The sequence below is a fragment of the Zonotrichia albicollis genome, chromosome 5 (genome assembly GCF_047830755.1).
Source record: "Zonotrichia albicollis isolate bZonAlb1 chromosome 5, bZonAlb1.hap1, whole genome shotgun sequence".
Taxonomy (NCBI): domain Eukaryota; kingdom Metazoa; phylum Chordata; class Aves; order Passeriformes; family Passerellidae; genus Zonotrichia; species Zonotrichia albicollis.
The window spans coordinates 15,298,332-15,324,198 of NC_133823.1; the positions used below are offsets into that span (position 1 = coordinate 15,298,332).

Below are 25,867 nucleotides of genomic sequence, written 5' to 3' on the forward strand. Positions count from 1 at the left end.
GGTTTCTCTGGGTTATGTCATCTTTTTTTGCTCCTTTTACAAGGAACTCTTCTGTGCAGAAGCTGTAATAAAAATCATCCCTTTGCCATTGCATAAAATTCTGGAATTAGAAACTGTGTTTTCTTGATAGGAGAGGCTACTCACATTGTTTTTTTCAAGTGGCACAGTAAGCCAGTGGGACAAGCTAATTAAAGCCTTCCTTAGCATGGAAAACCCATGGAAAACAGTGCCTAGTGAGAAGAAATTGTTGAAGCCGCTGTAGTTGACTGGGAAAACTGTACTCAAAAAACTATTCATGATAAAACCACAACAACCATCTTGTTGTAGTTGACTTCTTGGGAAATGCTTCTATTCCATCTTCCTTCCTCTTCCTCTTGAGGGGAGTTTAGCTGATTAATGGTGTGGGGTTGGAAGGCACTGGAGTGACTTGTCACCAGCAGCCAGGTGGTGAGACATAAACTTTAAGGAATTTAAAGATTTTAGAGGAGCTAAGATTTCAGTTAGAGATAAGCTTTATTGGAGTTAATTAAAAGAAATTGGTAGGCCTTGATGAAGTGAAGAGTTAGTAGTTAACTAATAATTGATTGCTTGTCAACACAATGTTTGGTTAGCTGGGTTTATAATGAAGAATATAGAAACTGATAAATAACTTTAGGAACATAAGACAATTGTAGGCCTCCTCTGTTCTGAAACCAATTGAAGACAGGGAAGGGGAGTTCTACCAAGAGTTCATTTGTCATATTTGCATTGATAAGGTAGAAAGGTCAGAACAAGGAAGACTTCATTTACTTCCTCATTTTGGGACCCTCCCCATGAAAGGGACCACTGACTCATTTTGAGAACAAACTACGCATGCTTAATAGCTTTTGAACTAATTACCACACTAAGCGGGAAATGGGTTGTATCAAAGTTATGAATATGCATTTGTATTTTGGATATTCAATACTTGTATAGGTAAAAGAACTCTGTAATCCCCTGTAAATGGCGGTGTGTATTTGGGAGCTATCCAGCACACTGTCCGGCATTGCAGCAAACATACACTTTCTAGCTTTAAACTGTTAGAGAGTCTTTGTCCATCACAGCTGGATTTTGGTACTAGATCAGTATCCATTTTTTTTAATAAATCACAACCTTTCCCTCTGCTTTGTGCCCCGCAGATGCGGTCGGGGGAGATGGCCGCCAACATCGCGCGGGAGCTGGCGGAGCACACCAGGAACCACCTGTACGCCGGGGACATCGCCTACTCCGTGTCCGCCATGGTGCAGCTCGTCAACCTGCTGGACGTGCAGCTCCGCAACCTGACTCCCGGCGGGAAGGACAGCGCCGCGCGCAGCCTCAACAAGGTGAGAGCCACGGGGCCTTCCTAGTCACAGCCTGTCACTTGGCCCCAGGAGCGCCTTGGCTGCATGGCAGCAGGGTGGTTTCTGTGCCCACGGCTCAAGAAGAGTTATTAGTCCCTTTGTCATTTCCAGAAGTGAGTGGAATTGCTACATAGCACTAAAGGTGCCAGGAGTTTCCAGTTGTGGGAGACAACATGAGCTGTGGGCTCTGTAAGAACACATTTAAAGCTGAAGGTTTCTTTAGTGAAAGGCCCTCTTCAGCACTGAATCTCATGTAAACACATGGGATAGGACTTACCTAGGATTATAACAATGAATTGTGTGGGCCTGGTTGTCAGGACAAAGAGCAACCAGACCCTGGTGTCTATGAGCACGTGGTTATATTGGCCACCCAGTTAAAAAAAGACACAGAATTTTGTTCTCACCTGCATATCAGGCTCTGACAGTTCTGGCATTCATGTAAGCATGAACAGAACTTGGTCCCAAGATTACATGAGGAATAAGTGATCCCAGCTAAACCTGAAATTTTTTAGGTGTTTTATGAAGAAAAATGTTTTTCAGAGATGTAACGTGGTCTTTTTTCTTCTAAGCTATTATTGTAGACTGACGCTGTTTTAAATACAAAGGGCTTCAGGGTTGTTTGAGATTTCAGTCGCATGGGAGCTGAACTCCTGCATCTCATGTGCTTTGCATGTGCTGAGAATTGGGTTATCTTGATGCTTTTAATTAGTGCTGCTTCTAGCCGTTTTATAACAACCTAGGTGATAATTGTATTAACTGTTACATCAGCATAACATTATTTGTTATAATCATACCATGGTTCTTTGTTGAAATGATGGTGATGTCTGACAGTATTAGGTAAAGCCAGCAATTAATGTCACTTACTAACAGGTTTCATGGTTTTAGTCTGCTTGTTCTTCTGGGTGCATCCCAGCCACACACAACATTTGTCAATTCAGCTTTGCAAGCACATATTTTTCATCTTTGTTTTTATCTCACTTTATGATTTTTGTTTCAGTTACATGAAATGGAGTTGTATCATGGGGGCAGGAATGAGTTACTGAGGGGAGGGGAAGACTGGGCCAGGCAGAGCTCCTCAGCTCAGCTGTCACTTCTGGGGTCCCCACTGCAGGTTTCCCCCCCTGCCATCCGCTTTGCACAAGCAACACATACAAATCAATTGCATTCCACATTAAAATTCTGGACCATGTGAAGTCCTGCAAAACAGCGATGCGACTCAGTGATCCAAATGACAGGCTCAGTAATTTACTTGCTCTCATTCCCCACTTAATTCTTTAGAAGAGCAACTGCTCTGTGTTCATTTAAGAATGCATGAATTCAACTTGGAAGTAGTATTGGGCAAACAAAAGGCAGCAGAGTTACTGCTCCATTTTCCCCTTCACTGATCAAGAGTATTTAAAAAAATAGGAAAAAAGTAATTTGCAAAGAATTTTGTTTAGTGCTGTTTAGTCAGAAAGAAGAAATAGAGTAAGCACTAGCTATTAAATATCCTTTTAATCATTAAAGGAAATGTGCTGGGGATCCGAGAGTAATCACCTGTGCTGTTTTGTACTGGTGGGTTTTTTTACAAGCTGATGTAGAATGAATTGAAATAAACTGGCATAATCAGAATTTTTAAAAGCCATCATCTTTCAGGAACCACTTTTCTGTCACTAAAAGCTTAATGCTTTCCAATGGATCAGGCTTAATTAAGGTGATAATTGTTCCATTTCAGACTGGGAAGACCCCCGAGTGGATAGCTCTGTAATTTTCAGCAAGGCTTTCTTTGATCTCCATTTGTTTCTGTAAAGTCTTCATACTGGCCAGATTTACCCAGAGGAAGATTTCTACTGTTCCAAATTGATGAATTAGAAATTGAAATTAGGCATTGCATGATACCTGGGTGTATTTTGTTTATTTCAGAGCCTCAAAACTCTCGAGGACAAATTTGGCTCTCAGCTGCACTAATGGGATGGCACTGCTGTGTGTTGAGAGCACAAGTTGTCCTGAATCTCTGTTGATGTGCAATTTCCAGCCAGGCACATCAGCAAAAACAAACCCAGCCAAGCCAGTGGCTCTGAACAGCCTGGTTTTCTGAGCTCTCATTGCAGTGATGCAGATCTCACCAATTCCAGCTCACTGCTGCTGAATGCCTGCCAGGTCTGTCAGGGTGGGTCTATGCAGGTCCAGGCTGTATCAGTGTGCAGTCCTGCCCAAGTCTTGTTCCCTGGGGTTGGTCCTGCTCATCTGAAGCTTGGTTATATTTCACTGTCTTACTGCAGAGCCCATGCTCCTCTTATGCAAATAATCATCAGCCTCATCTTTTCCTACCTTGTTTGACATGGAAATGTCATGTGTGATCTCCAAGCTGTAAGGAAAACATCATGTCTTGAGTGTCTCTACTAGACTTCAGTCTTCTACCATCTAACAGCTGCTCTTGCAAAGTTGCCAGTGTGCTTCACTTCACTGAAAAAGGACTAATCCACATTTCTGGAGCCAGTCCTTCCAGTTTTCCACTGCTGACTAACTCACGCTCACTTCTTTAGTTTGGTTGGTTTTTCAGGAGCTGTTTAAGAGAGAAATGAGGGGTTTTTCACAGGCATTTTCTTCTTTATTTTTTTCCCTTGTTCTGTCACTAACTTGTTTTTTCTATTCCGTCTTTAATCTGCTCTCTTTATGGACTCAGCTTCAGAAAAGGGAGCGCTCTTGCAGGGCCTATGTCCAGGTATTTCTTGTGTTTTTAATACACGTGTCCAGTTGTTTGACTGAATGACTGTGAAGCGGGTCTTGTCTCTGTGAATAATCTGATTATTACCACCTTTGTGGCAGCAAGTTCTAAGGTTAAGGTTACAGGATAATAATGCCATTTTTTACCTCACCGATCTGCCCCATTTCTCTCAGACTTGACAAAAATTTGGGACAAAATCTCTGAATCAGAAAGTGAAAAAAAAACCACAAGAGAGATCTGACAAGTTTCATCTGGCCGACTGAATGAGCAGGACAGTATAGAGATGTGCAAGTAAAGAACACAAAATTGCTGCTCACAGAGGTGTCTCCAGACCAACTGGATTTTGCTTACAGCATGTCATTCATGCTACTGCCACCTGCATTTCCTTAGTTTTCCTTCTTCCCCTTATACACTTCTAAATTGAGAACAATTCAAAGTGGCAGCACTAAGCAGGAGGGAGGAGGTAGAATTGTAATGAAATGCAGAGTGTCTTACAGAGAGATGTTGGAAGGAGGAGAGTGCTGCAAACAGTGCATAGGGTGATGAACATAACATCCCATAAAGTTCACCCAGGTCTGGCCTGACTTTCATAGGCTTACGTTGTGTTTGATGCGAACAAAGTCAAGCTCCAGCATTCTGGAAAGTTCACACTTGTGGGCTTTTCAGGAGTGGGACCTCAAGTTATCTTATCAATCCTGTCACCTTGCCTTATAGTATTTGCTCCAGTGTTTGTTTTTTTTTTTTTATATAAATCTATTTGTATACTGTAGGACAGTTAATGCTGCTCTAAGAAATGTGAATGCTTTACCTTCTAATCTCTGTCTTGTGCTTGTGAATGTTGGTATTGTTCTTATGGGTGGTTAATCATTATTTATATGCATATGTGAAACGTGCATAAATGAATTTGTGTTTCTGGAGGGGGCTGTCTGTACCTGCATTTTCCTGCAAAATTGCACTTCCTACAGTCTGTACTGACTTTATTTTGTGCACACAAATTTCATTTAGCAAATGGGATTGGATGATCTGGATTTCTAGGTTGTTAGAAATGAAACAGTACCCCTCTGTGCTGGGAGGCTGTCTTCCCTTTGGAAAATGTCACAAGATAAAGTCACATGTTCCTTTCCATATACATTGATAGATAAAGATGAGTTATGGAGTTACATATCCCTTATCTGGGATCCCAGAGAAAGCAACTAGGAGGCATTTGATAGAATTTAGGAAAGTTTGCAGTGCAGTGCTCACTCCCAAGCTAGCTGCCTTGTGTACTGGTACCCCTCGAAACATGGTGAGGCTGCTTTAACTCTGCACAGTCCTGTTGGGGACATTGTGTGCTGCCTGATCCATAGCTGTCCTTTCCCCTGGCTGCACAGGCATTCTCCACAGAGCCAATGCACACTCCTGCTCTTCTGTCTTTTTTCAAACAGTAGCGATTGGTGAGTTTAATACACCCTACAGAAAGCTTGGCCTTGATAGAGTAAAGCCTGAATACTCCGCAAAAACTTCAGCTTACTCTTAATTTCAAGGACTTCTTTCACTTGGAAAGGTTGCTTGCATGTTTAAGCATTAATCATGCATCTACTTCTTCAGTAAATAAAAACTGATGAAAGCTCATTGCTTGAACTGTTAAGTATGGGTATGGACAAATCTGCTATATATATTGAAGAGGACAGTGCTGTAAAAGAGGGCTTGAAGAATGAATTAGATGACCTAATTGAACCTTTTCAGCTCTGCTTTGTACTATATGGAGGTAAAGTAACGTATCTCGACATATTTTCATACAGTATGTTCCAGGTGGAAAATTGTGTGGCTAAAGTCATAGAAAAATCTAGTGAGGGAGAGGTTGTCTGTAGTAGCAATTAGATGTGACTGCAGATAGTCCTGTTACAGGCTACTCATCCTTTACCAGGAAGTGAAATGTCTGGGCTCACTGAGGGAATTTGACAGAGATTTTTCAACAAATCTTAAGTGGTGACCCCCTGGGCTTTGTTAAGTCAGTGGAACATGGGAAGTCACTGGGACATGTGGTGTTGATGGCAGAGCAATAGAGTGTTCAACTTTGCTGACATGATCTCCTCATGCTGATCCCATCACTGTGAAGAGCATCCCTGGCTGAATTTGGCTCAGAGGGCTGGAAGTGTACCTTCAATTCTGTGCTCCCTAGACAAAGGAAGGTGCAGTATGAAGTTTATGCAGGAGATGTCCAGGAACTGTGAATATCAAAAGTACCATTGAGGAAAGGTATTTTTTTGGAAGGAGGAGGGTGACCTGAGAAGATAATAATTGCTAAAATCAGTCTTACTGTTTTCATTGGGCTAACCAATTTAAGTAGTCAGGACAGAGCCCCTGTAGCGATTGATGTGTAAAGCCCTCTTAAGACCAAAATAAATTACTATAAATAGATATGCAAAGTGGATGGAGAAATTTTGCAAGTTATTCAAACATAAAACTGGGAATGCATTATCAGATTATCACCTCATCTCTTTGGGTGCCTTTAAAACAAACATGGATTTAATTTGTTCACTTTCACAGTATTTGTTGAGTTAAAAGCTCAGGGATTTTATTGACTGCAGATAGAGGTTACAAATGCTGCTTCTTGAGTTTCACATGTGGTAAATTATCTGTTTTAGTCTCACAAATCCAGCAAGAACCAGCTCAGCAGGTGGCATGATGAATATGTATTAATACAATGACTGGACAGTTGCTGAAAGATTTTTCAGTCATGGTGATAGCAAGAAACTGCTAAGTGAGTTTTAATTGGTGATACTACTGAACAGTCAGCTGAGACTGAGCTGAGCAAGGTGTATAAAAAGGTGGCAGAGTGGACTCAGCAAGGTGCTCCATTGGCAAAGAGGTTGGCCTTCTAGAGAACAGACATCCACATCTCCTCTGCCCACCTTTCTGAAGTTCTTCCAGTCTATTTTGGGAAGGGCATGGAAAGGTCATAATGTGGGAGAATGAATCACAATAGGTGACGCATTGGATTAGCATGGCTTGGTTTGCTGGCTGGTCTGTGATATAAGCTGGTATGAATTTTCTTCAGTTTTTTCAGAATTGATGTTTGTTCATTTTCCAAAAGTTGTTGTCCTTAAACTGAAGCACTGGAGTTGTAGAAAACATAAATTACTTGACTTTTGGGGATTGTGAAACTGGGTTTAGTGTCACAGATTTCTTTCATGCCCCTCAGTAAGTGTCATGTGCTCAGTATTTCTCAGCTCCCCAGCATAAAATGCCATGGATGCAATTCCCCTGTCCTCTAGGAACAGAGGTGGGCTAGTAAAAAGAAAAACAAAATGCTAAGTACTCACATAATGTAGTAAGTGAGGCTGTATTAAAACAGAAAACTTAAACATGGGGAAAAAATTAGAGAATTTTGCTGATTTAGTAGCTGGAAACACAGGTTTTATTAAAGGCTCATACCACACCCGTGCTTGCAGTCTCTTTATCATGTTCATGCATCTGATTGCAAAGTCTGGGCTCACCTGCTTGCTTCACTTGGATTTGTGGGCTGCAGCTCGGGCATCAGGAGGCCAATGAATTTCCCTGCAGTGCCAAAGCAGAGGCCTCTTCCCTGTGAAATTGCATGCTGCGTTTGGGATGAGCATCTTGGAAGACAAAAACTTCACAGGGTTCCCATTCTTTTGGTTTATTTTATAAAGTCAGTATGAGTGGTTTTAAAGCCAGAGGCTGGTGAATACAACAGATAGTGTGAATGGCAGCTTTGTGGAAAGGGTGGAAGGAGGCAGCAGAGGGTTGCTTCTTGCAGCATCTTCCTCATCTAATGGAGTTTGCTGCTCTTGGTTCCTGCCATCCTCTGAGCTGCCCTGTAAGTCAGCTTGCCCTCTTTTGTAGCTCTGCACTGGTCTGGATAGCAAATGGCAATGATGGAGGTGCCACCTGCCCCTTGGTAATTACAAGAGCTTCTGGGTGTGGTGTCATCAGAGCCACACATGAAGCCAGTGCTGAGAGGACGGCAGGCTCCTGGTAGCAGACAGTGGCAGGAGGTTGCAGAGTTGTCCTTCTGGTTCTCCTGGAAGTTTTCTGAACACTTCTTGTTTGAAACATGTGCTGTTTGAATTGCTGCACTAAGCAAAATTTGAAAGGCTTTCCTCAGAGGATTCAAGGCATTAGGTTTAGACCTGAGCAGAAGAGACTTTATTTTTTTTTTCTTTGCTAACCTAGTAGTTCTCATCAGATAAAAGGTGCATCTGGGATTTAGCCAGTACTATTTACAGTGGATTAATTCTGTTTGTCCTACTTCTCTCTTGCTTGCATGATTGGTCACAGCTTCCATGAAGACTAAACGAAGGAAACTTGCAACTCTAAGAGGGAGCACAAATTGAATTATGCCGTGTTTGCTTGCGTTCTTGTTGCCCCTCTGACAAGAAAGACTCTAACCTCCATTTGTATAAAAAAGAGGCAAATTAACGAAGGTTTTCAAGTTCCTTGTTTGGTCACTTAATTGGCTGTATGACAAAGAGCTCTGCAGTGTGTGTCAAACAACTCTGAGAGTTCTCTGATGATTTGTGCATTGCTTGACTCCTGATGCTATTCTGCACAGCCTGTCAGGCGAGGTATCGTTGTTAAAGTGGCTGGAATAAATTGGCTAGCAGTGAGCATACAATGTTGTATATTAACTATAGCTACAGGGAGTACTTTTAGCTGCTTTTTCAAGAGATCGAGATGTTTGCCCATCAGCATCAAAGTGCCTAAAACTTTCATTTAATATAATTAAAAGGACATCTGAAAGAAGTGTGACTCGCAGTGAGGTTCAGTGGTTTGGTAGTCCTTTGTTAAAACTCTGTGAACTTAATATACTTCACAGCTTGAGAAACCTGCACTTGATTTGTGTCAGCAAGATTGAAACTAGAAATCCTCACCCTGCATGTTTCTGCTGCAGTGAGCCTGTTGTTAAGGGAGAGGAGGATCAAAGCAGCAGCCTTGAGTTTGTGACCAGACTCCAAAATTCATCGCATAAATGTTAAAAAGGAAGGTGACCCCATGTTCGTCCACCTAGAACTGAGCTACAGCTATGGGTTAGGTTCTCACATGGCAAAACTGAGAAAAAAAACCATCTAGTGTTTTCTATGTTGCTCTGTGCTTACTCTCTGCTTGAGTCTGAGTTGCTCCTGGTATCTGGTGTCCCTGGTAAAAAGTCTGAATGTAAATTGGCATAGGGAGCAGTGGGAGATGTCCCTTTGATTTGAACCGCTGGAGGAAAGAATGAGCCTCACGACTCCCCAGGAGTTTTCTTGAAGGCTCTGGATATCCTGTCAGAGGCATTTTCCTTTCTTGCAACAGCCTTGCTTTCTTCCCTGGTGTAATTACTCTAGCAGTTGCCTGTATGGTTTCAAATCCCAAACAGTAGGGCAGCAAATACAGATGATTCATAAATGCAGTTCTCAGCTTATTCTGCGGGGAAGATCTCATTAGATGAAATAGATCGTATGTTATTTCCTTCTTCCCAATCAATTCCTTTTATGTCAGTTCTACGGATGCCTTCTGACCTTAAAATATTCTTCCTCGTATAGTAAGTAAAGCAAAACCATAACCTGTAATTTGTAACCTTGTTCTCTTTCTCATATTGCCTATTATTTTTTGCATGCTCCCATTAGGAGATTATTGGTAGTTCAAGGCCAAGATTGCAAACCTTGCATACCTAGTAATAGACCATTAATTCCATAGTTAAGCATTTTGTAGATGGCCTAATTTTAATAAAGGTCAGTGCCTTTCTTCTCACTACAGTGAGTTCTCAGCACTGCTGGAATTCAGGCCATTTCTGAGTCAGTACAGTTACTGTAGCCACAGCATAAACATTTTCTGTGTAGTTGAAGAGAGAGTGTTGCATGCTCTCTCTTGGGAGCCTTTGCTCACAATTTGTGGAGCAATTTTAGAAATTCCTCTGCATGGTCGTGGGAAGTTCTCTTCTTGCCTTTGCCATGAGCTGCTATGGCTTTGTCTCAGTTCACCAAAACTGATATCATCTGCTGCCAATCACCACTCTGGTGCCAGATGTAGGCTACTGCTTCTGGCTTAGTTTTGAAGACAGAAGCAAAGATTAGCAGTAGATATTCTAATGATTTATTTATTTTCAAGCACTCACTGTGGCTGAGCTCCTTTCAGTCTAAATATGTGTGTCCATTCCACTGAATGTTACAACAGTTTTGTGATGGCAGTGTTGGTTTTTAAAAAACATTAGACAGTGGCTGGGCTTCCCTGTAAGAAATTGTCTCCATTGTGCTTACTGATGCTTTGACCAGAGACAAATTTTGATTTTGAATTAAAAGAATAAATGTCAAGGAAAAAAATCATCCAAGAGTGAAGAGCCTTGTCAAACAGATTTGAAGGCACTTTTCAGCTAAGAAGTAGGATTTAAAGCCATCATGTAGCCAAATGACATTTCCCTTGTTTAGGAAGCTTGAAGAAGTGACATGTGCATCTCTTTTTGTCCTTAAGTCCCACACAGTGAATGAGTGTAATCATTTGATTGATTAACCCTGTGTAGTGGGATTGAGGTGCTGTTCATTTGCCACTCCAAAAAGACATGTCATTTCCTCAATTGGTCCCTCTTAATGCAGTAACCTTTCCAGAAGTATTTGTGTTCCCACATCCATACTTTGATGCTGGTCCTCTCCTCCTACTCTACCAGGTACATTCAGAGTTAAAGGGATTTTCTCTTATACTGGTGCTTTTTCTGGCCAGAGGCAAGAATCAAACAACTTCCAGCAGAACTTGCTGGCAGAATTTGTGGTCAATGGCATTGATTGTGCCTTTAACTCAATTAGTTTGGAGGCATGCAAATATTGATAGCTTGAGGAAAGGGTTTGTTTTAGCACTGGGTGTTTAATACGAATCCAGAGCAAAACCAGCTATTCTTGAGCAAGGACACAAGTAAGCTTTTTTCAAGTACCACTGCTTTCCAGTCAGGAAAAAGGAAAAAAGAGCATAATGTTGTGATCATTGTACCATATCAACATTTCAGTGCATCTGCTCTCTGATGGGTTTTTCATTTTCACTGTGAAATGTGGGCCTGAAAGGAGTTTTGTGCTTTTTTTCTCTGCTGATTTGCCACAAAACCTCAAGCTGTTATAAAAAGTGGGTGGGTTACGTGTTTGCATTTTTCAGATAAAGACAGCGCATTTGTTTTGGAGCTCTGTGGGGAGACCTCAGGCAGGACCAGAAACTCAGGCCTTAAGCATGGCCTGAGGCTGTGCCTGTGTGATTGCATTCTGCAGGTTGAGCACTGCTGTTTTCAGGAAGAGTGAACAAATCTCTTTATCTAAGTCTGTGCTGGCAAACACCTTTGGCACAGGGGTACCAAAGCACTGCTTGCTTCATGCACCAGCCGCGATTTTAGCCTGCCTATGCAAAGCCACGTGGCTGCAGCTCCTTATATTCTAATTTTTCAAAGTGTGCTGCATGAGATATTCCTGTGAGATCAAGGAAGCGTCAGCAGTATGAGGCAGGGCTTTACAGGTTATAAAATCCAGATGTTTTAATTAGAGATGTCATTGCAAAAGTGGTACTTTATTGCCCTGTTCCACTGTCTTATTCTCCCAAAGCTGCTATAGGAGGTAAGTCCTTGATGTAAGTTTCATGCTAAATAAAGTGTGTTTTAGTCTCTTCTTAAGGAGATGCTCCTTTGTAAGGAAGGACAAACTGCATATTTGAAAACTACTCAACAGAAGGATTCAACCAATATTCCCTGTAGGACCTGCTGGTATTCACTTGCCATAAAGCAGTATTTTCTCCAGCTGTAGGTTTGTTGAGATTTTTGATCTTCTATCAGCTGCTCGGCAAAAGGCCAAAATGAACAAAAAAGGTTTAAAGAGATCCTAACTCTAGGAAAGCTGCTGGTTTTCTAAGGTTAGGGCTGCTGTACTTAAGCACCATGGCACATTGCAGTCTAGTGCCAAATTTGGCAATGATCTGAGTACCTCTAACATCTCTGAGTGATTTTCAGTGTTGAGTCCCATTTAAAGAGAGATTTTACATTGCAAAATTCTTTTTAATCAAAAAGTGGTGTCTTGGATGTTGGTACAGTGAGAGAAAATTAAACAGATATGGTATCATTGGATATATACAGAGTGCAAACCTCCGAGGTTTTAACTGTGTGCCACGTAGCCAGGTGAGAAGAGAAGAAAAGAGAAGAGAAGAGAAGAGAAGAGAAGAGAAGAGAAGAGAAGAGAAGAGAAGAGAAGAGAAGAGAAGAGAAGAGAAGAATAAATGAACAAGCAAAATTCAGTTTAATGAAATGTAGCAGCTGTCACAAAGGAAATCAATGGGGATACGTACAACTGGCCTTTTAGTAATGCATAATTACTGTAAGGCTTCTAATTAATGTCCTTTTTACAATGCATCTTATAATACCAATTTGTAAGTGTCTAAGAAGGAAGGTTTATATTTTGATTCTTCTTTGTAACCTCGGGATAGAACCAAGAAACCACGAGCGCATGCCCTTATTTGGGAAAAACCTCTGTCTGCAATTTATTAACATTTATTTGCATTGAACATACAGTCTGTGGTTCTATATAAGCACACAATGAAAGGCATCACCATCACGGGATTTGTCTTTTGTGCTCAGCAGGGTCTTGCTCTTCTCTTGATGTCCAGTTGCAGTCACTGCTGGGGACATGAAAGGTCCACTGTGTCTAAAATTCAGTGACCCAGGATGGTTGCTCTTTACAGGCTGGTAATTAGAGGGTTTGGCTTTGCATGTATAGATACCCTGACATCACAGAGAGCATAAAGCTGTGCTGTGTATCTCAGCACAGAAAGACGGAAAGTCTGCCCTCTTGGCTCCCTTCTAACATGCTCTTCTTCCCTCATTTGATCTTAGCCTATAAACAAGCGAGCTGTGCTTTATGAAAGCTTTCTCTTGATCTAATTTGAGTTACTTTTGTCCTTCTCCTGGTGCATCTGTGTGCTTGTGCTGTCTACTCTTTAAGTCCAAGTAATCACAGCATTGGTTTGGTGCCGTGCTGTGTGTGGTGTTGAGGTACGTTTGAGCTCCAAGCACCAAATTTTTATTTTGCAAGAATCTCAGATGAGTTGCATTTGGAAGAGGGATGAGGCAGAGGAAGAGCAGAAAACCACGGGAGATGTAGTTCTTTAGCTTGGGAAGCAAGGACAGGGTCTTCAATCAAGGTCATGCAGCATCCTGTAACAGATGTTTGGTTCTTTATGGATGGGTTTGGTCTCTTGTGGTTTTGTGTGAAATGGAGATAATCCTTGGGGTAGTTTCTTCTACTTTCAATGGGGAAAGAGAAACTGGAAAGTATCTGGGCTCCCTACTTGGCTGCACATTAAATGCTAGACGTGGTGTGAGATGAAACTAGGTCAGAACTTTCCCTCTGAAAGTCCCACCTTTATCAGGATCCCCAGAGATCTCAGGTAAAACCTATCAAGCCATCAGCTCCCAAGTGCTCCTATCCCATGCCTTCTGCATTTGGAAGGTTCTCTCTCAGGGCTAAACCTCCTCCAGCTGGTCACTGAGAGGTTTTCCTGGAAGTTTGGCACAGCTGTTTCTTCTATGCTGGAGCTTCATCAGACCACAGAGTCAATGGACCAGGTGCCAAACCCTTGTAAATCACAAAGGCCCAGCTTAAATGTAAAGACATAGGCCTATCCTTGTCATGTGTGCCTGCTTTCCCACAACTCCCACTCCCCTGCCCAACTTTTCCCAGTTGGCATCTCTGTCTCACAAGGCACTGTTGCTATAACAGCTGTTTTGTTTCATTTAAACACCTACCTCAGCTCCTGTCCAAAATGCAAACATTTCATTAGCACCTCATCTCCTTGGCTTCAGCCCACAGCACTCGGCCATAATGAAGTGCTGCACTCAGAAATATAATGTGGGGAACACTTGATTAATGCACTGAGACAGGTGAGGGGAATGACCCTCTGGGAAAAGCTGGGGACTAAATTAATCTCGGATGTAATGCCAACAAAGACAGTCTACCAGCTTTGCTCAGATGCATGGCAAGGACGTGACCCAAAGCCCTTGGAAATCTTCCTGGAGCTTTTGTGTTTGACCCCAGACCCAAAGTGATGTGAAGTGGCTGGTTTCAGGTTATCACTTCCAGAGGATGGATGCTCAGCATTTGGTGGGGAGTGCACATGGTGCAGGAAGCGGCACATTAGGCTTAATTGGTGTTCTCTCTCAAACTTGCATGCACACATATGTGCACATGTAAAACAAAAAAAAAAAAACTAATGCATTAGATAAAATAGTTTTTTCTGAGGTAAGGTCTTTGCAGCAGATGTTTCACTGTAATGCAAATATTTCAGCATCTGTTTCATATTCTGATGAATAGACATTACCTTTCTATCCAGAGCCAGGAGCTGGATCTGCTGCAAAGACATTTTCCACCATTCAGATATTGATAAAAGTATGCAGGATGTTGTTTTAGCAGAGAATTTAATGTCCTTGTCTCCTACAATGGTAGGAGCTGAGCTAAATGGAGGTAAGGCAAATTGTGTGATAACATTGAAAGGGGAGAAAAATCCTCATTTTCTACTTTCCAGGCATAAAAGGTCTTTACACCATATTGTGTAGAAGCTGCACCACAAAATAATCAAGCTTTTTGGTCACTGGGAAAGAACACCACCTCTTTTTTTGCCTGTGAAGAATTAAGCTACCATAATATACTACAGAATTTTATTAAGAGCTGCAGAGATCAGGCTTCCAAACTCTAAAACACAGAAAAATATCAGATTGAAATGCTATGGATTTTTCTGTTTCTTATTGACTACTAATTTTAACCTGCTTGTTGCAAGTGCATAGCAAATGTGTTAAGATAATTTTTAGACTATTCAGGAAAATCAGTTTAACAATCAGTTAAAAAATTGCTTTATGCTTATCAAGTTCCACTTAAATGAATGTGTTGTTTTGTTTATGGTATAGGAGAGGTTTGGCATAAGAACAAATGAGTTAATTGACCATGAATAAATGTAACTGTGAAAGTAGGAGCTTTGTGCTGTCAGAGGAGCCCAATTATGGTGCAGTCTCCCAACAGGAAACCTGATGGTGTGAGAAACCTTCCATACTCAAAGGTATCTTTGCTGGGATTTAAAAGCGCCAACAGTGGCAGTTCTAGCTGCCTTTTTTCTCCTCAAACCTTGCTGTAATTGAAATGCTTGTTAAGGTCATGTGGATATAGCAATAAATTCTAGTTTGATGTGATCATATCCTCCTGTTGCTCATTTGCACCTGACCATGACTGGTGAGTGAGTCAGGATTCTCTGTGCCACGTGTTGCCATTGTAGCCCTCCTCCTGAGGGCTCTGATGGAGAATGGGCTATGCCACAGCTTCTTTCCACCCGTGGGTTTAGCAACAGTATCAGGAATAAATAATGAAGTATTCCCATGACAGTGAGCCCATAGGGCACACTTTAGGCTTGGAAAATGCTGAAGTCCCATGGGACTGTCATCAGCTTGCAGAGCAGAGGAGTGAGTTTGATGCCTATGTGCTCAGCATAAAGAAAATAATTACAAACAGCAGCTGAATGGGAGGTTGATTTCTGCAGTCAGCCTTAGCTGGCCATGGAGGTGTTTCTCTGTGGGGTAGGCCTGCCTGGTGACTAGACCCTAACCAGCTGAAGAAAGCATGATCAAAGTAGCTTATTTTTTTATCCTTTTCCTCTGCACAATCATTTCTATCAACTGGTACAGCTGGTCTCATTAAAAAATGTTCACTGAAAAGGGGTTGAGTCAGCTATGGTTAGTAAGGAAGCAGAGGATTTAGGTGGAGAAAAGCCTTCGGTTTGGGTAAATTCTACTGCAGTAATTTTGCAGTTAGGAGACCAGTGCAGTTTTGTGTGATCCTGTGTGTGCATCCAGATTAACCTGTGGGAAGTTATCCATGGGAGAGCTCTTTGTGTGGCAGCCCAGGGCAGAAGGTGCACTGTAGGAGGGACTGAAGCAGTTTCCGCAGGGCTGGCTCCTTCCTGAATGCAGAGATTTGAGATGTAGTGTCTTATCTAAATCTCTACGGGCACATGCTGCTGCTGCTCTGGATGAAGGGGTGTAACTCAGCTATCTCTGTGTCTTCATGGCTGCCTGCCAGAAGTTATGTGCTGGGAAATATTTGAGGGAGCGTAGCCTTTGCAGATACCAAACACCTTCCTTGCATGCCCCAGCCCTGCTCTTGAGTTCTGGTGCTGCAGTTGGGTTTTTCCTGCATGTTTCCTTAACCATCATCTTCCTCCTACCCCTCCTTCCCCACCTGCCCTAATTCCTCCTTTTTCCAAGTCCAGAGCTGATGGTTATGGAAGCATAAAAGCACCATTCCCAGCCTGCATTTATAATAATATCAGTATTTCCTCCCTGTCCCATCTGATGGTATAAAAGTTGTCCTGCTCCATTGCAGGCTTCCCAAACGGGTGGGGGAAGGAGATGCTGTCATCCCCCTGTAAACTGGTGTGTGTGGAGGCTGGGACTGAGCATATGTCGGAGGTCTGTGGTGCTTTAGGTTTGCTGGAGTCTTTTCTCACTCCATCCTCCCACCTTGCAGGCCATGGTGGAGACGGTGAACAACCTCCTGCAGCCTCAGGCTCTGAACGCGTGGAGGGACCTGAACGCGAGCGAGCAGCAGCGCGCAGCCACCAAGCTGCTGGACACGGTGGAGGACAGCGCCTTCGTGCTGGCTGACAACCTGCTGAAGACAGACATCGTCCGGGAGAACACTGACAACATCCGTAAGGGGCAGATCCCATCAGTACTGGGAGCAGACAGTAGAAGAGTAAAGGCTGTGAAGCCCGGCTTTGGTTTGGTCCCTAGATTAATTGGGGAGCGATTCGTTAGATATGTCTTGGGCCTCTGTCTGAAGGACTTCAAAGTCTTTCCAAAAGAGCCTAAAGGAGTAAGGCAGCTCTCTACCCTTGAAATCCCATGGAAAATGAGCGCCTGACCTGTCTTTATTACTGCCGGCTTTGAGGGTATAATCTGTGCTAGAGCAACGAGAGCAGAGCTTCACAGGGGGATTGTTCATCGTAAGGCAATTGTATTTCATTTCATACAAATTTGTGTCTTTATTCAGCTGATTGTTGATTTTAATTAAAAACAAGCATGATGGAAAGCACCAGCACTCCCACTGTGCATATGTAAAATGAGAACAACTCTTCTTTCTATTTCCATGAATACAGATCCTGAGCACTGATAACATTTACAGAAAGTACCAATCGCCAGTGGCAAAGAACTAGTATTCTCAGATTTTCATTTTAACTGTTGTCCTTAATATCCTGAGGTTCTTGTTTACAAGAACCGGTTGTCTTTTGTCTTCCACAGAGAGTAGAATTTATTTGCGCGCTTTTTTTTTTTAATTAAATTTAAAACTTCTTCAGGGCAAAGATTTAAAAAGAAATAGGAGCCCAAACACATTCTAGCACGCAGCATTGTAAGTTAATTCCCCTCCTCTCAGCTGGTCTGGAACACCATTTTGTAGCTTTGAAATACCGTGTTGAAGATCATTTCGGCAGAGATTTTTTTCTTAGTGTCTGTCTCTCCTGCACAGAGCTGGAAGTTGCGAGACTGAGCACAGATGGGAATCTGGAGGATCTGAAGTTTCCCCAGAACATGGGCCATGGAAGCGCCATTCAGCTGTCAGCAAATACCTTGAAGCAAAATGGTCGAAATGGTAGGTCTGGCACCTCAGGCCACTCCAGCCTCATGAGGCAGCCATGCCTTAGGCATTGTTTTGTGTTTAACCACTATAAGTAAAGTATTAATTGCTGTGTTAATATTTAAATTAACAGTGGTGTCATTTGCTCATGCCCTTGACTGCAAGCTACATTGGCTGACTGGGAATGTATTCTATTGATAAGTGATTCACAGCCTTCAAAAGTGTTTTGTGATGGTAAAAATGCATCAGATCCTCAAATTAGGGGGCTTCTGGGGCACAGTGCTGAATCCAGAGAAGTGCTTTTAAGTGCTGATTTCTGCAGTAGGAGGCTTCAGATGGGATAAGAGGCTCATTTGAGTAAACTGCTTCACAGCAGGGCACCATACAAATATCTGAAAAAGTACAGGGAAGAAACAATGGTAGGAAATATTAATAATGAGCCAACATGGCAGAAAAGGTTGATTAACTGTTATGAGTCTAAATCTTTAGTGCCTTTCTGTATCTTATGAACCTCCTGGTGAAGCATAAATTGTAGATGATGTTATATGTGAACAGTCTTCATCCTGCCAAGCCATTTATTTCCAGATCAGGAGTTTGAGCAGACACATTTGTTGATCTCTACAGCCTCAGTGCAGACCAACCTTAAACTCATAGGCTTCTATTGGTGGGCCCAACATGCTCCTGTTTCTGAGTTCCTTTAAAATGTAATCTATGTGCAGGGGACAACACTCATATACAGGTTTTGGTCACTGCATTCAAAACACAGAATCATAGAATGGCTTGGGTTGGAAGAGACCTTAAGATCATCTGGTTCCAACCCCCTTGCCATGAGCAGAGGCACTTTCCACTAGATTAAGTTATTCAAGCCCCATCCAACCTGGCCTTGAGCACTTCCAGGCATGGGGCATTCCCAGCCTCTCTGGGCAATCTGTGCCAGTGCTTAACCTTCCTCTGTGTAAAGCAAAAAACCATGGAATGATAGGGCAGCATTACAACCAGACCAGATGTGTTAAAATGTCTAAACATAAAAATTTTAGACAAAGTTCAGTCTGATGGTTCAGACACAAAGTCTTGCCATTGTCTTGCTTGCACATAGGAATGGAGAAGTACCTCTTTTAGAGGCAGTTTAAAGCTCAAGATGTGTAGCAAAACTCCAACAGGGCAGGACTTTGCTATTTGTTGTCAACAATGAAAGGAAAGTTTTGTATTTCGAGACACAGTATCACTGGAGTTCAAAGCTGCAAATGGAATTATCATAAAAGGATTTAGGCTGGGAGGAACCTTTGGAGTCATCAGTGTCTCACCTTCCTCAGATGCTGTGGTGATTCATATAGAAACAAAAACATACCTCTCCACAACTAATACATATGAAGGCAAACTAATCACATTCCATTCTTATTTATAGACTGTGAAATAATGTGCAAAACAGAAGGCAAACTGGATGGATTCAGTTAAAAACAGTTGGCTGGTAGACTCAGATTTCTGCAGGCTCTCTAATTGTGTTTTTCTGATTATCTGATTGCCAAATTAAGAGAAAAAATATTTTTAAATGAAATGTCTGAAATTTTGTTTTACCTGTCAAATGAGATTGGAATTCTGTTGGAATGGTTTTGATTTCTTCTTTCAGATTTGTCCCTACATTTTCCTGAGATAGTCTTAACTTATTACCAGACTAAATTATAGTTTTATACTGCATCTGTGCAACATGTCATCTTGAAACATGTTTCCCAGGTATATCCAGGAGAATAAAGTGATGTCAGGTGGGAAATGGACCACCTGGCCTCTTTTCTTCTGAAGCCAGTTACACCTCCTGATGCCAAAAATAAGCCCACCTTCCTTGTCTGTCTTCCGCTCATCTGTTTGCTTATAAAAGTTTCTTTTGGAAGAAGGAGCTCTGCCCTTCTTATCCAAGGACTGCTTGCTGCACTTCTTGGTGCTCACTGGAATTGGCAAGAGATGGGTTTTCATATGCCACATCCTGTCCTTTCACATTTTCTCAGCGCAGTTTTGAAGTTGGTTAAGAGAAAAGATTTGCAATCTGAGAAACAAAAAGCCACCCCAGTGACTCAACCTGGCTGTCTAACCTCTTACCTCTCTTCTAGGTGAGATCAGGGTGGCTTTTGTGCTGTACAACAACCTGGGCACTTATCTCTCCACGGAGAATGCCAGCATGAAGTTGGGAACAGAAGCGATGTCGACCAATCACTCCGTCATTGTCAACTCCCCTGTCATCACGGCAGCAATAAATAAGGAGTTCAGCAATAAGGTTTACCTGGCTGATCCTGTGGTGTTCACTGTCAAGCACATCAAGGTGTGTGAGTTCAGAAAGCACTTCTCTTTTTTTTTATATTTTTGTTTCTGAAATGAAATGGTGCAAAAGTTGGCTGCTGTGAGGCCCCCAGCAGTCCTTGATTAGATTTTGAATTATACTTTTGTTCCTTTGCACTTTGTGTTATTTATGGAGAAGGTGTCTCTTACATTGCATTAATAGAAGTAAAGAAAGTGTCTCCTTTGAGCTGATGCCCATTGCTCGGTTGCTGACACGCATCATTCTGTAATTAAAAACTACCAATAAATTAGAATAGACCATAATGTTATTTTATCATGGTGGCAGGGGATGTTAGAGGGAAGTGGAATTACAGTGAAAGAGGACAGCTAGTCCTCCTGCTAGCCAAGCTTGGTTGTTGCAAAAGTTGATTGCTCAAAGCAATTAATTTCTCTGCTCTGCAATGCAAATGAAGCAGTCTGGTTTTGAAGAGCTGGATTTAGTCAATGTCTGAAATTAATCAAGAACAAAGAAGTAAGTTTGCATTAGCAATGAGTGCAGCAACAATTTAACTTTCTCTGGTATTGGCAAGTAATACTTGACGTATAAACCACTGCTAATTGTTTATCTAAAATTAAAGGGTGAGAGTTACAAAGAGCCTCAATAGTGCATTTAGAAATCTCTGAGAGCCTATCATTGTTACTGCATTTATTAACTTCTTTCCTGCAGCAGTCAGAAGAAAATTTTAACCCAAACTGTTCGTTCTGGAGCTACACGAAGCGTACGATGACAGGGTATTGGTCCACCCAGGGCTGTCGCCTCCTGACAACTAACAAGACACACACCACGTGCTCCTGCAACCACCTCACCAACTTTGCAGTCCTGATGGCACATGTGGAAGTGAAGGTAGGCATTGCAGATTCCCAGGCTGCCTATGCACTGGGCAGGAAAAGTGGTCAATGTGTGGCACCAGTTTGATACTACTAATGGAGCTGAGCAGGGAAGTTGCTGTTTGACTGAGAACAGTCTAAACTGCTAGAAAAAAAAGAGAAGGCCCTGATGCCCAAAAGATTTTGGCCTAGTAATTTTCTTTATTGTGGTGTCTCCATTTCATGTGCCTGGCACAGCAGCAAAATCCACAGCTCTGATCTAGATATGGAACTGGCATCTTCCATGCAGGCAGAACTTTCCATATTCACTTCCATAATCAGCATAACCACAAAAGCTGTTATGGTTTTAAAACTGCTTTTTCTCAAGTAGTCTTCCCCTGTCACTGCTTTGTGTATTTCTGTTCCACTTAATAATCTGAAGAGGAATGTGAAGAGCTGCAATAAAATATGTATTAAATAAGCATCATATATGACAAAAGTTCTGCAAAAAAAGAAATGAGAGCCTGGGGGCACATTTCACACCACAGCTGGGTCCAGCTGAGATGGGCAGGATATATCTGTTGCTCCTGCAAATTGTGGTAACCACTTCATTCTGCTGGAGTCAGTCCTAGTCCAGGAAATATGCCATTAAATGTTTGTGCCATTGTCTTGGGAGATGCCTGAAGAAAAGGCCTATTCAGAGCACATATTTACAGCTTAATGGCATTCTGCAGCCCAGGTCTGGTTTTGCCAATTCCCTACAACTGCTTGAATTTTCATAAGAAATGTGTGTTTGGCTCATTATCACCCACCTGGAATTAACAGATATGCCTGAGTCACTGAAGTCAGGGGTTGCAGCTGGGAAGTGCCGATAGTGATCCGCTCCACTGGTGTGAATGGGGGCGGTCCCTGCTGCGTGGTGCAGATACAGCCCAGTGCTCAACAAGCCTCCTCTCAGACTGCAAATGGGTCAGCCTTGTCTGCACTTCGCTCCAAACCTCGTCAGACAAGTAGAGCTGCTGTTATCTCAGCTTGCAGGAAAAGTATGTAAGACCCTTTCTCGCCCATGTTCATCCTGCAGGTTGGAAAGAGCTGCAGCTGGAAGATTCCCGAGTGCCAAGCCAGTGTGCTATTAGCTAGTGGCTGTTCCTAGGTGTTAACAACTGCCCTCAAGACTTTCAGGTCATGTTTTATCATTTGGCTGCAGCAAAAGTACCATTGCTGTAGGAGCCAAATTGGCTCCACTCTGTTGACTCCGATGCAACCGGACAGCTTCCTGGCATGTCCACCTCAGTGATCATCCTGGCCTGAGGGCAAAGGCAGGGCAGGGTTTCCTCCCACATAACACAGGCACATATTTTAGATATAAATATGCAGACATTTGCAACTTGTCCTGCCAGCTGCTTGTCACCTTGCTCTTCCTGGTGGCACAGTCTCGCTCCATGGTGGAGGTGACCATGTGGCTCTTGGCACAGAAGGTGGCTTATGTGACATTTTTCATGCCATAGTAATGAGTTGATTTTAAAGTCTTGGCAGCACAATATCTGCTAGTTTGGAATAGTGGAGGTTTAAAAACATGGGGGTTGTTGTCATTCATTGACTCATGCTCACTCCTCATAGATATGCTTTTGAGCCATTTTTTAATCTTGTGGCTGGTTCAAAAAGGCATTCCTCAGTCATTCCATGGCCTGTTAGTCTTCTTGGAGGTGGAATGATCCTTGGGGAAATGACGTGGTATGTTTCTGCAAGACCTCTTAGACCAGTCTTCTGGCAATGACCAGGATCTCTCACAATAATTAATAATATTCTGCGAGTTTTGCAACAGAAACAGTTTTCTCCCATGATTGAGATTTGTAGTTTCCTGACTTCAGTTGTTTGAATTTTTGGATCCATAGGGAACATCCTTTGCCTTAAAGAGTATCCACAGCACCCTGCCTAATGAGACTGAAAACTGGGCATCATGTGGAGCAGACATCATAGTCCTGCTAATCAAAAACCAGCACCAGTTTGTCAAGTGTCACATCTGCTCGTGAATGATGTCCCTGCCTGGTAACATGGCACAAGAGCCTGTTCTCCAGAGGGGGTCTCAGTGGCCGCTCTGGGAGTTCTGGGCTGAGGTGTAATTATTAGCAGAGTGTGTGTGGCAAGGTGGAGCTGCAAGGTAGCGTGGCTGAGGAGAGGTGATTGATGGCCATCTGGCTCTCCAAGGTGAAAAAGCAATATGTCTTTGTGCAAAGGGACAGAAAATGCCACCAGCTGATCATGGCAGCAGGGATTTATTGGTGTGTTTGAAGAGTAGGAGTTGCTGGAATCAATTCTGGTCTGACTAGGACAGTAGCTGATTAAGAGGGGAATTAAATTTGAGGATGCTTTCTGCCTGTTAAAATAAGTTGGGCTCAGAGTTTCTTATTCACCCACTGGAGTAAAATAACAGCATCCACAACCAAGAGCTGGCTGTGTATGCAAGCAGGATGCATAACTTCTGGGAAGAGCAGTGGACTCTCACCTGCAGGTCCCCCTCCAGCGACTGAAAAAAAAATGTGGTGGCTCCCATGCTGTGGAACAAATCCCATCATTAAATAAGCCATCCTACCTATGTAATTGCTGTAGAATTATTCAAAATTTACAAGTTGCTTTTCATAAGCTTGTGCTTTGCATCATACTAATTATAGCAGATGCATCTTAAATGTATCATGGGAAAATTATGCAGCCAGAAAACAAGTTCAGAGCTGGTGGGAAAATGCTATTAAAAAAACCATCCAAACCAGAATAAGCAAAGGTACCCCCAGGGTAGATAAATGTTGCTTATCAGTATGTAGTGAGTGCCAGATCTTACTCTTCTTTTTTAAATACAAATAGAAAGGAGGAAAAAAAGAAAGGTGTTTTACTGTTGCAATTAGTAGGAAAGTTTCAGGTGTTTTTCTTTACCACAAAAAGGTTACACTGTGCTAATTATTTTGGGAGTGGAAGCATAAGGCAAGCTGAGGAGAGAAAGGAATAGAAATGTATGAAGTCTGAGTGGAATGACTACTGTCCATTGCCTAAAGCAGTAGAGGAGCAGGCTGAAGTTATTGCAGGCTGATCCTGTGTTCTAAACGTCATGTAGCTCACACTGGCAAATGCTAAGCCTTGATTTGTGTCTTGCTGCACCCTTCCTTTCTGGCCAAGAGCAGGGTGAATGTGAGGACCAAAGCAAAGGTAGTGGTGGTGCTGTGGTGGAACCACATCCCAGCTGTCCCTTGGCGCTGGGCTGAGTAGGACCATTGTTTTGACAGCAGAAGTTGATGACACTGTGACCAGGCTTTTTCCAGAAACTCACATTTCTGGCAGCTTGGCTGGGTGGATGTCTACACCATGTTTGTCACAACTTCTGTAGCTCATTTCTTGGGTTGGGATGCCATGTGAGTAATCAGAGCTGCCTAAATCCAGCCATCATGGGAGAGCAGCATGATGGATGCAATTATTATTCCTAAGCCTCACCTCCTCTCCACAACTGAATCTGACCTTAGCTGGCTCTCAGTTGCAGTGGGGTTGGTGAGTACAGGGGAAATAGTGGGCTCTTGCCACGTGTTGTGTCTGCAGTAGTGTCTGTGACACTTGGTGAAGTGAGGTCTGTACCCATTTCTCTATGCACACCTGTCCCCATACATCTGTGTTCTGGTCACAGAGGTTTCTAGGACTTAGAATGGCTGCTGCTTCTGGCAGTCGCTGAAAGGCTGTTCCATTTCTGGGGAGAAGTTTGTGGGAGAGAGTTCTGCTAGGAGGATTTGATCTTGCTGAGGAGGGTAGAAGAGGAGGAAGCTCATCTGTGTTGCCCATGCAGAACTGCCTTCATAGGCAGCTTCACAGACTAAGGCAAGGAGAGAAAAGATGACTAAACCACCTTGTAGGAAGGCTCAGGGATCTGAGCCTTGTTGTGAATGGCCAAAGTAAGAAGACATTAATATTGCACAGAGGCTTCAGGTGGGAATTCTGCTCTCTTTATTCCTGGGTTAGGACCTGATGGTGCCAAGGATCACATCACGTTTGCAGAGCCCAGAGGGAATGTGCACCACGTCCATGGGTGCTGTATTCACTGTGGAGCACAGCTGCCTACCTCCCTGGGTGCATCCTTGGGGAAGATGGATTGGATGGGTGCTAAAGCAAAGGGATCCCCTCAGCTCATCATCCTCTTGGCCACAGAAGGGAAAAATCTCCCTTGAAGCCTCTCATGCTTTCATAGCCACAGCAGGGGATGCCTTTAGCCAGCTCGGCTGCACTTCAGGAATCCTTGGGGTTTCCTCCTAGTCCATGTACCCCAGCTTGGTGCTTTTGACACATCTACAAAACCATCTGCCTCTTCAGTAACCCTTTGCACATAGCCAGCAAAGCATTACAGCCAGGTCATAGCAGTAAATCCTCTCACCACCAGAGATGGGGCAAAAAGGGCAGAGAGACCCTGCATGCCTCCAAAGACCTACAAATCCAAGAAGCAGCATCAGCAAGGCACAGAAGTTCAAACCTGTCCCACTTGGGTTTCTGCCCAGCCCAGTACTCTGCCAGCTCCCACCAGGCACAGAGCGGTCATATTTGAGCTAGTTTGATGACATTGTGTTTTTATTTACTGCTTGCTTATTCTTCCATCCCCAAAGATATTACTTCTCCCATTCCTGGAAGGACAGATTAGGAAAAGGAATGTGTCCTTTGCTGCTGGCAGCTTGGTTTGGCTGCTGTTTTCTTCTGCTGATGTTTTTAATAAGGGAGGAAATGGCTGTTCATCTCAGGGAGAGCCATTCTGTCATAAGCTGACATTCCCTGGGATTTGTTTTTATTAGCTCAGCTGTGGTATACAGACACTGCCAGAACTGCTCATTGATTTTCCCAGCCTGGATAATATTGGGGCTGCCTGCTCACCCTGCTGTGGTTGCTACCAGTGTTCCTGTTACTCCTCCTGCACAAATCCCTGTCAGCACTCTCCTCCTACTGCTCTTAGCCTCACTCGAAAAAAAACAGGTCTTTATCCCAAAGCCAGAGACATCTCTTTTCACTGGGCTTTGCATTTTCTA

The 25,867-nt window shown here is 42.9% G+C and overlaps 1 protein-coding gene across 31 annotated transcripts in view; it reads left to right on the top strand.

Moving 5' to 3' along the window:
* The window catches only part of ADGRL3 (adhesion G protein-coupled receptor L3), a 488,531-nt gene that overhangs the window by 396,842 nt on the left and 65,822 nt on the right, over window positions 1–25,867 (top strand). For 26 of the 31 annotated variants that reach the window (XR_012580371.1, XR_012580372.1, XR_012580370.1 and 23 more), the window contains 6 exons: window positions 1,158–1,343; window positions 4,027–4,065; window positions 16,581–16,764; window positions 17,580–17,702; window positions 19,790–19,998; window positions 20,683–20,859. Coding sequence is in view for 28 of the 31 variants with exons in the window: in XM_074540856.1 (XP_074396957.1) it covers window positions 1,158–1,343; window positions 4,027–4,065; window positions 16,581–16,764; window positions 17,580–17,702; window positions 19,790–19,998; window positions 20,683–20,859 (918 nt within the window). In the remaining 3 variants the exon portion in view is untranslated. The remainder of the gene's footprint in view (window positions 1–1,157; window positions 1,344–4,026; window positions 4,066–16,580; window positions 16,765–17,579; window positions 17,703–19,789; window positions 19,999–20,682; window positions 20,860–25,867) is intronic. The other 5 variants (XM_074540866.1, XM_074540873.1, XM_074540875.1 and 2 more) reach the window with 2 other exon arrangements.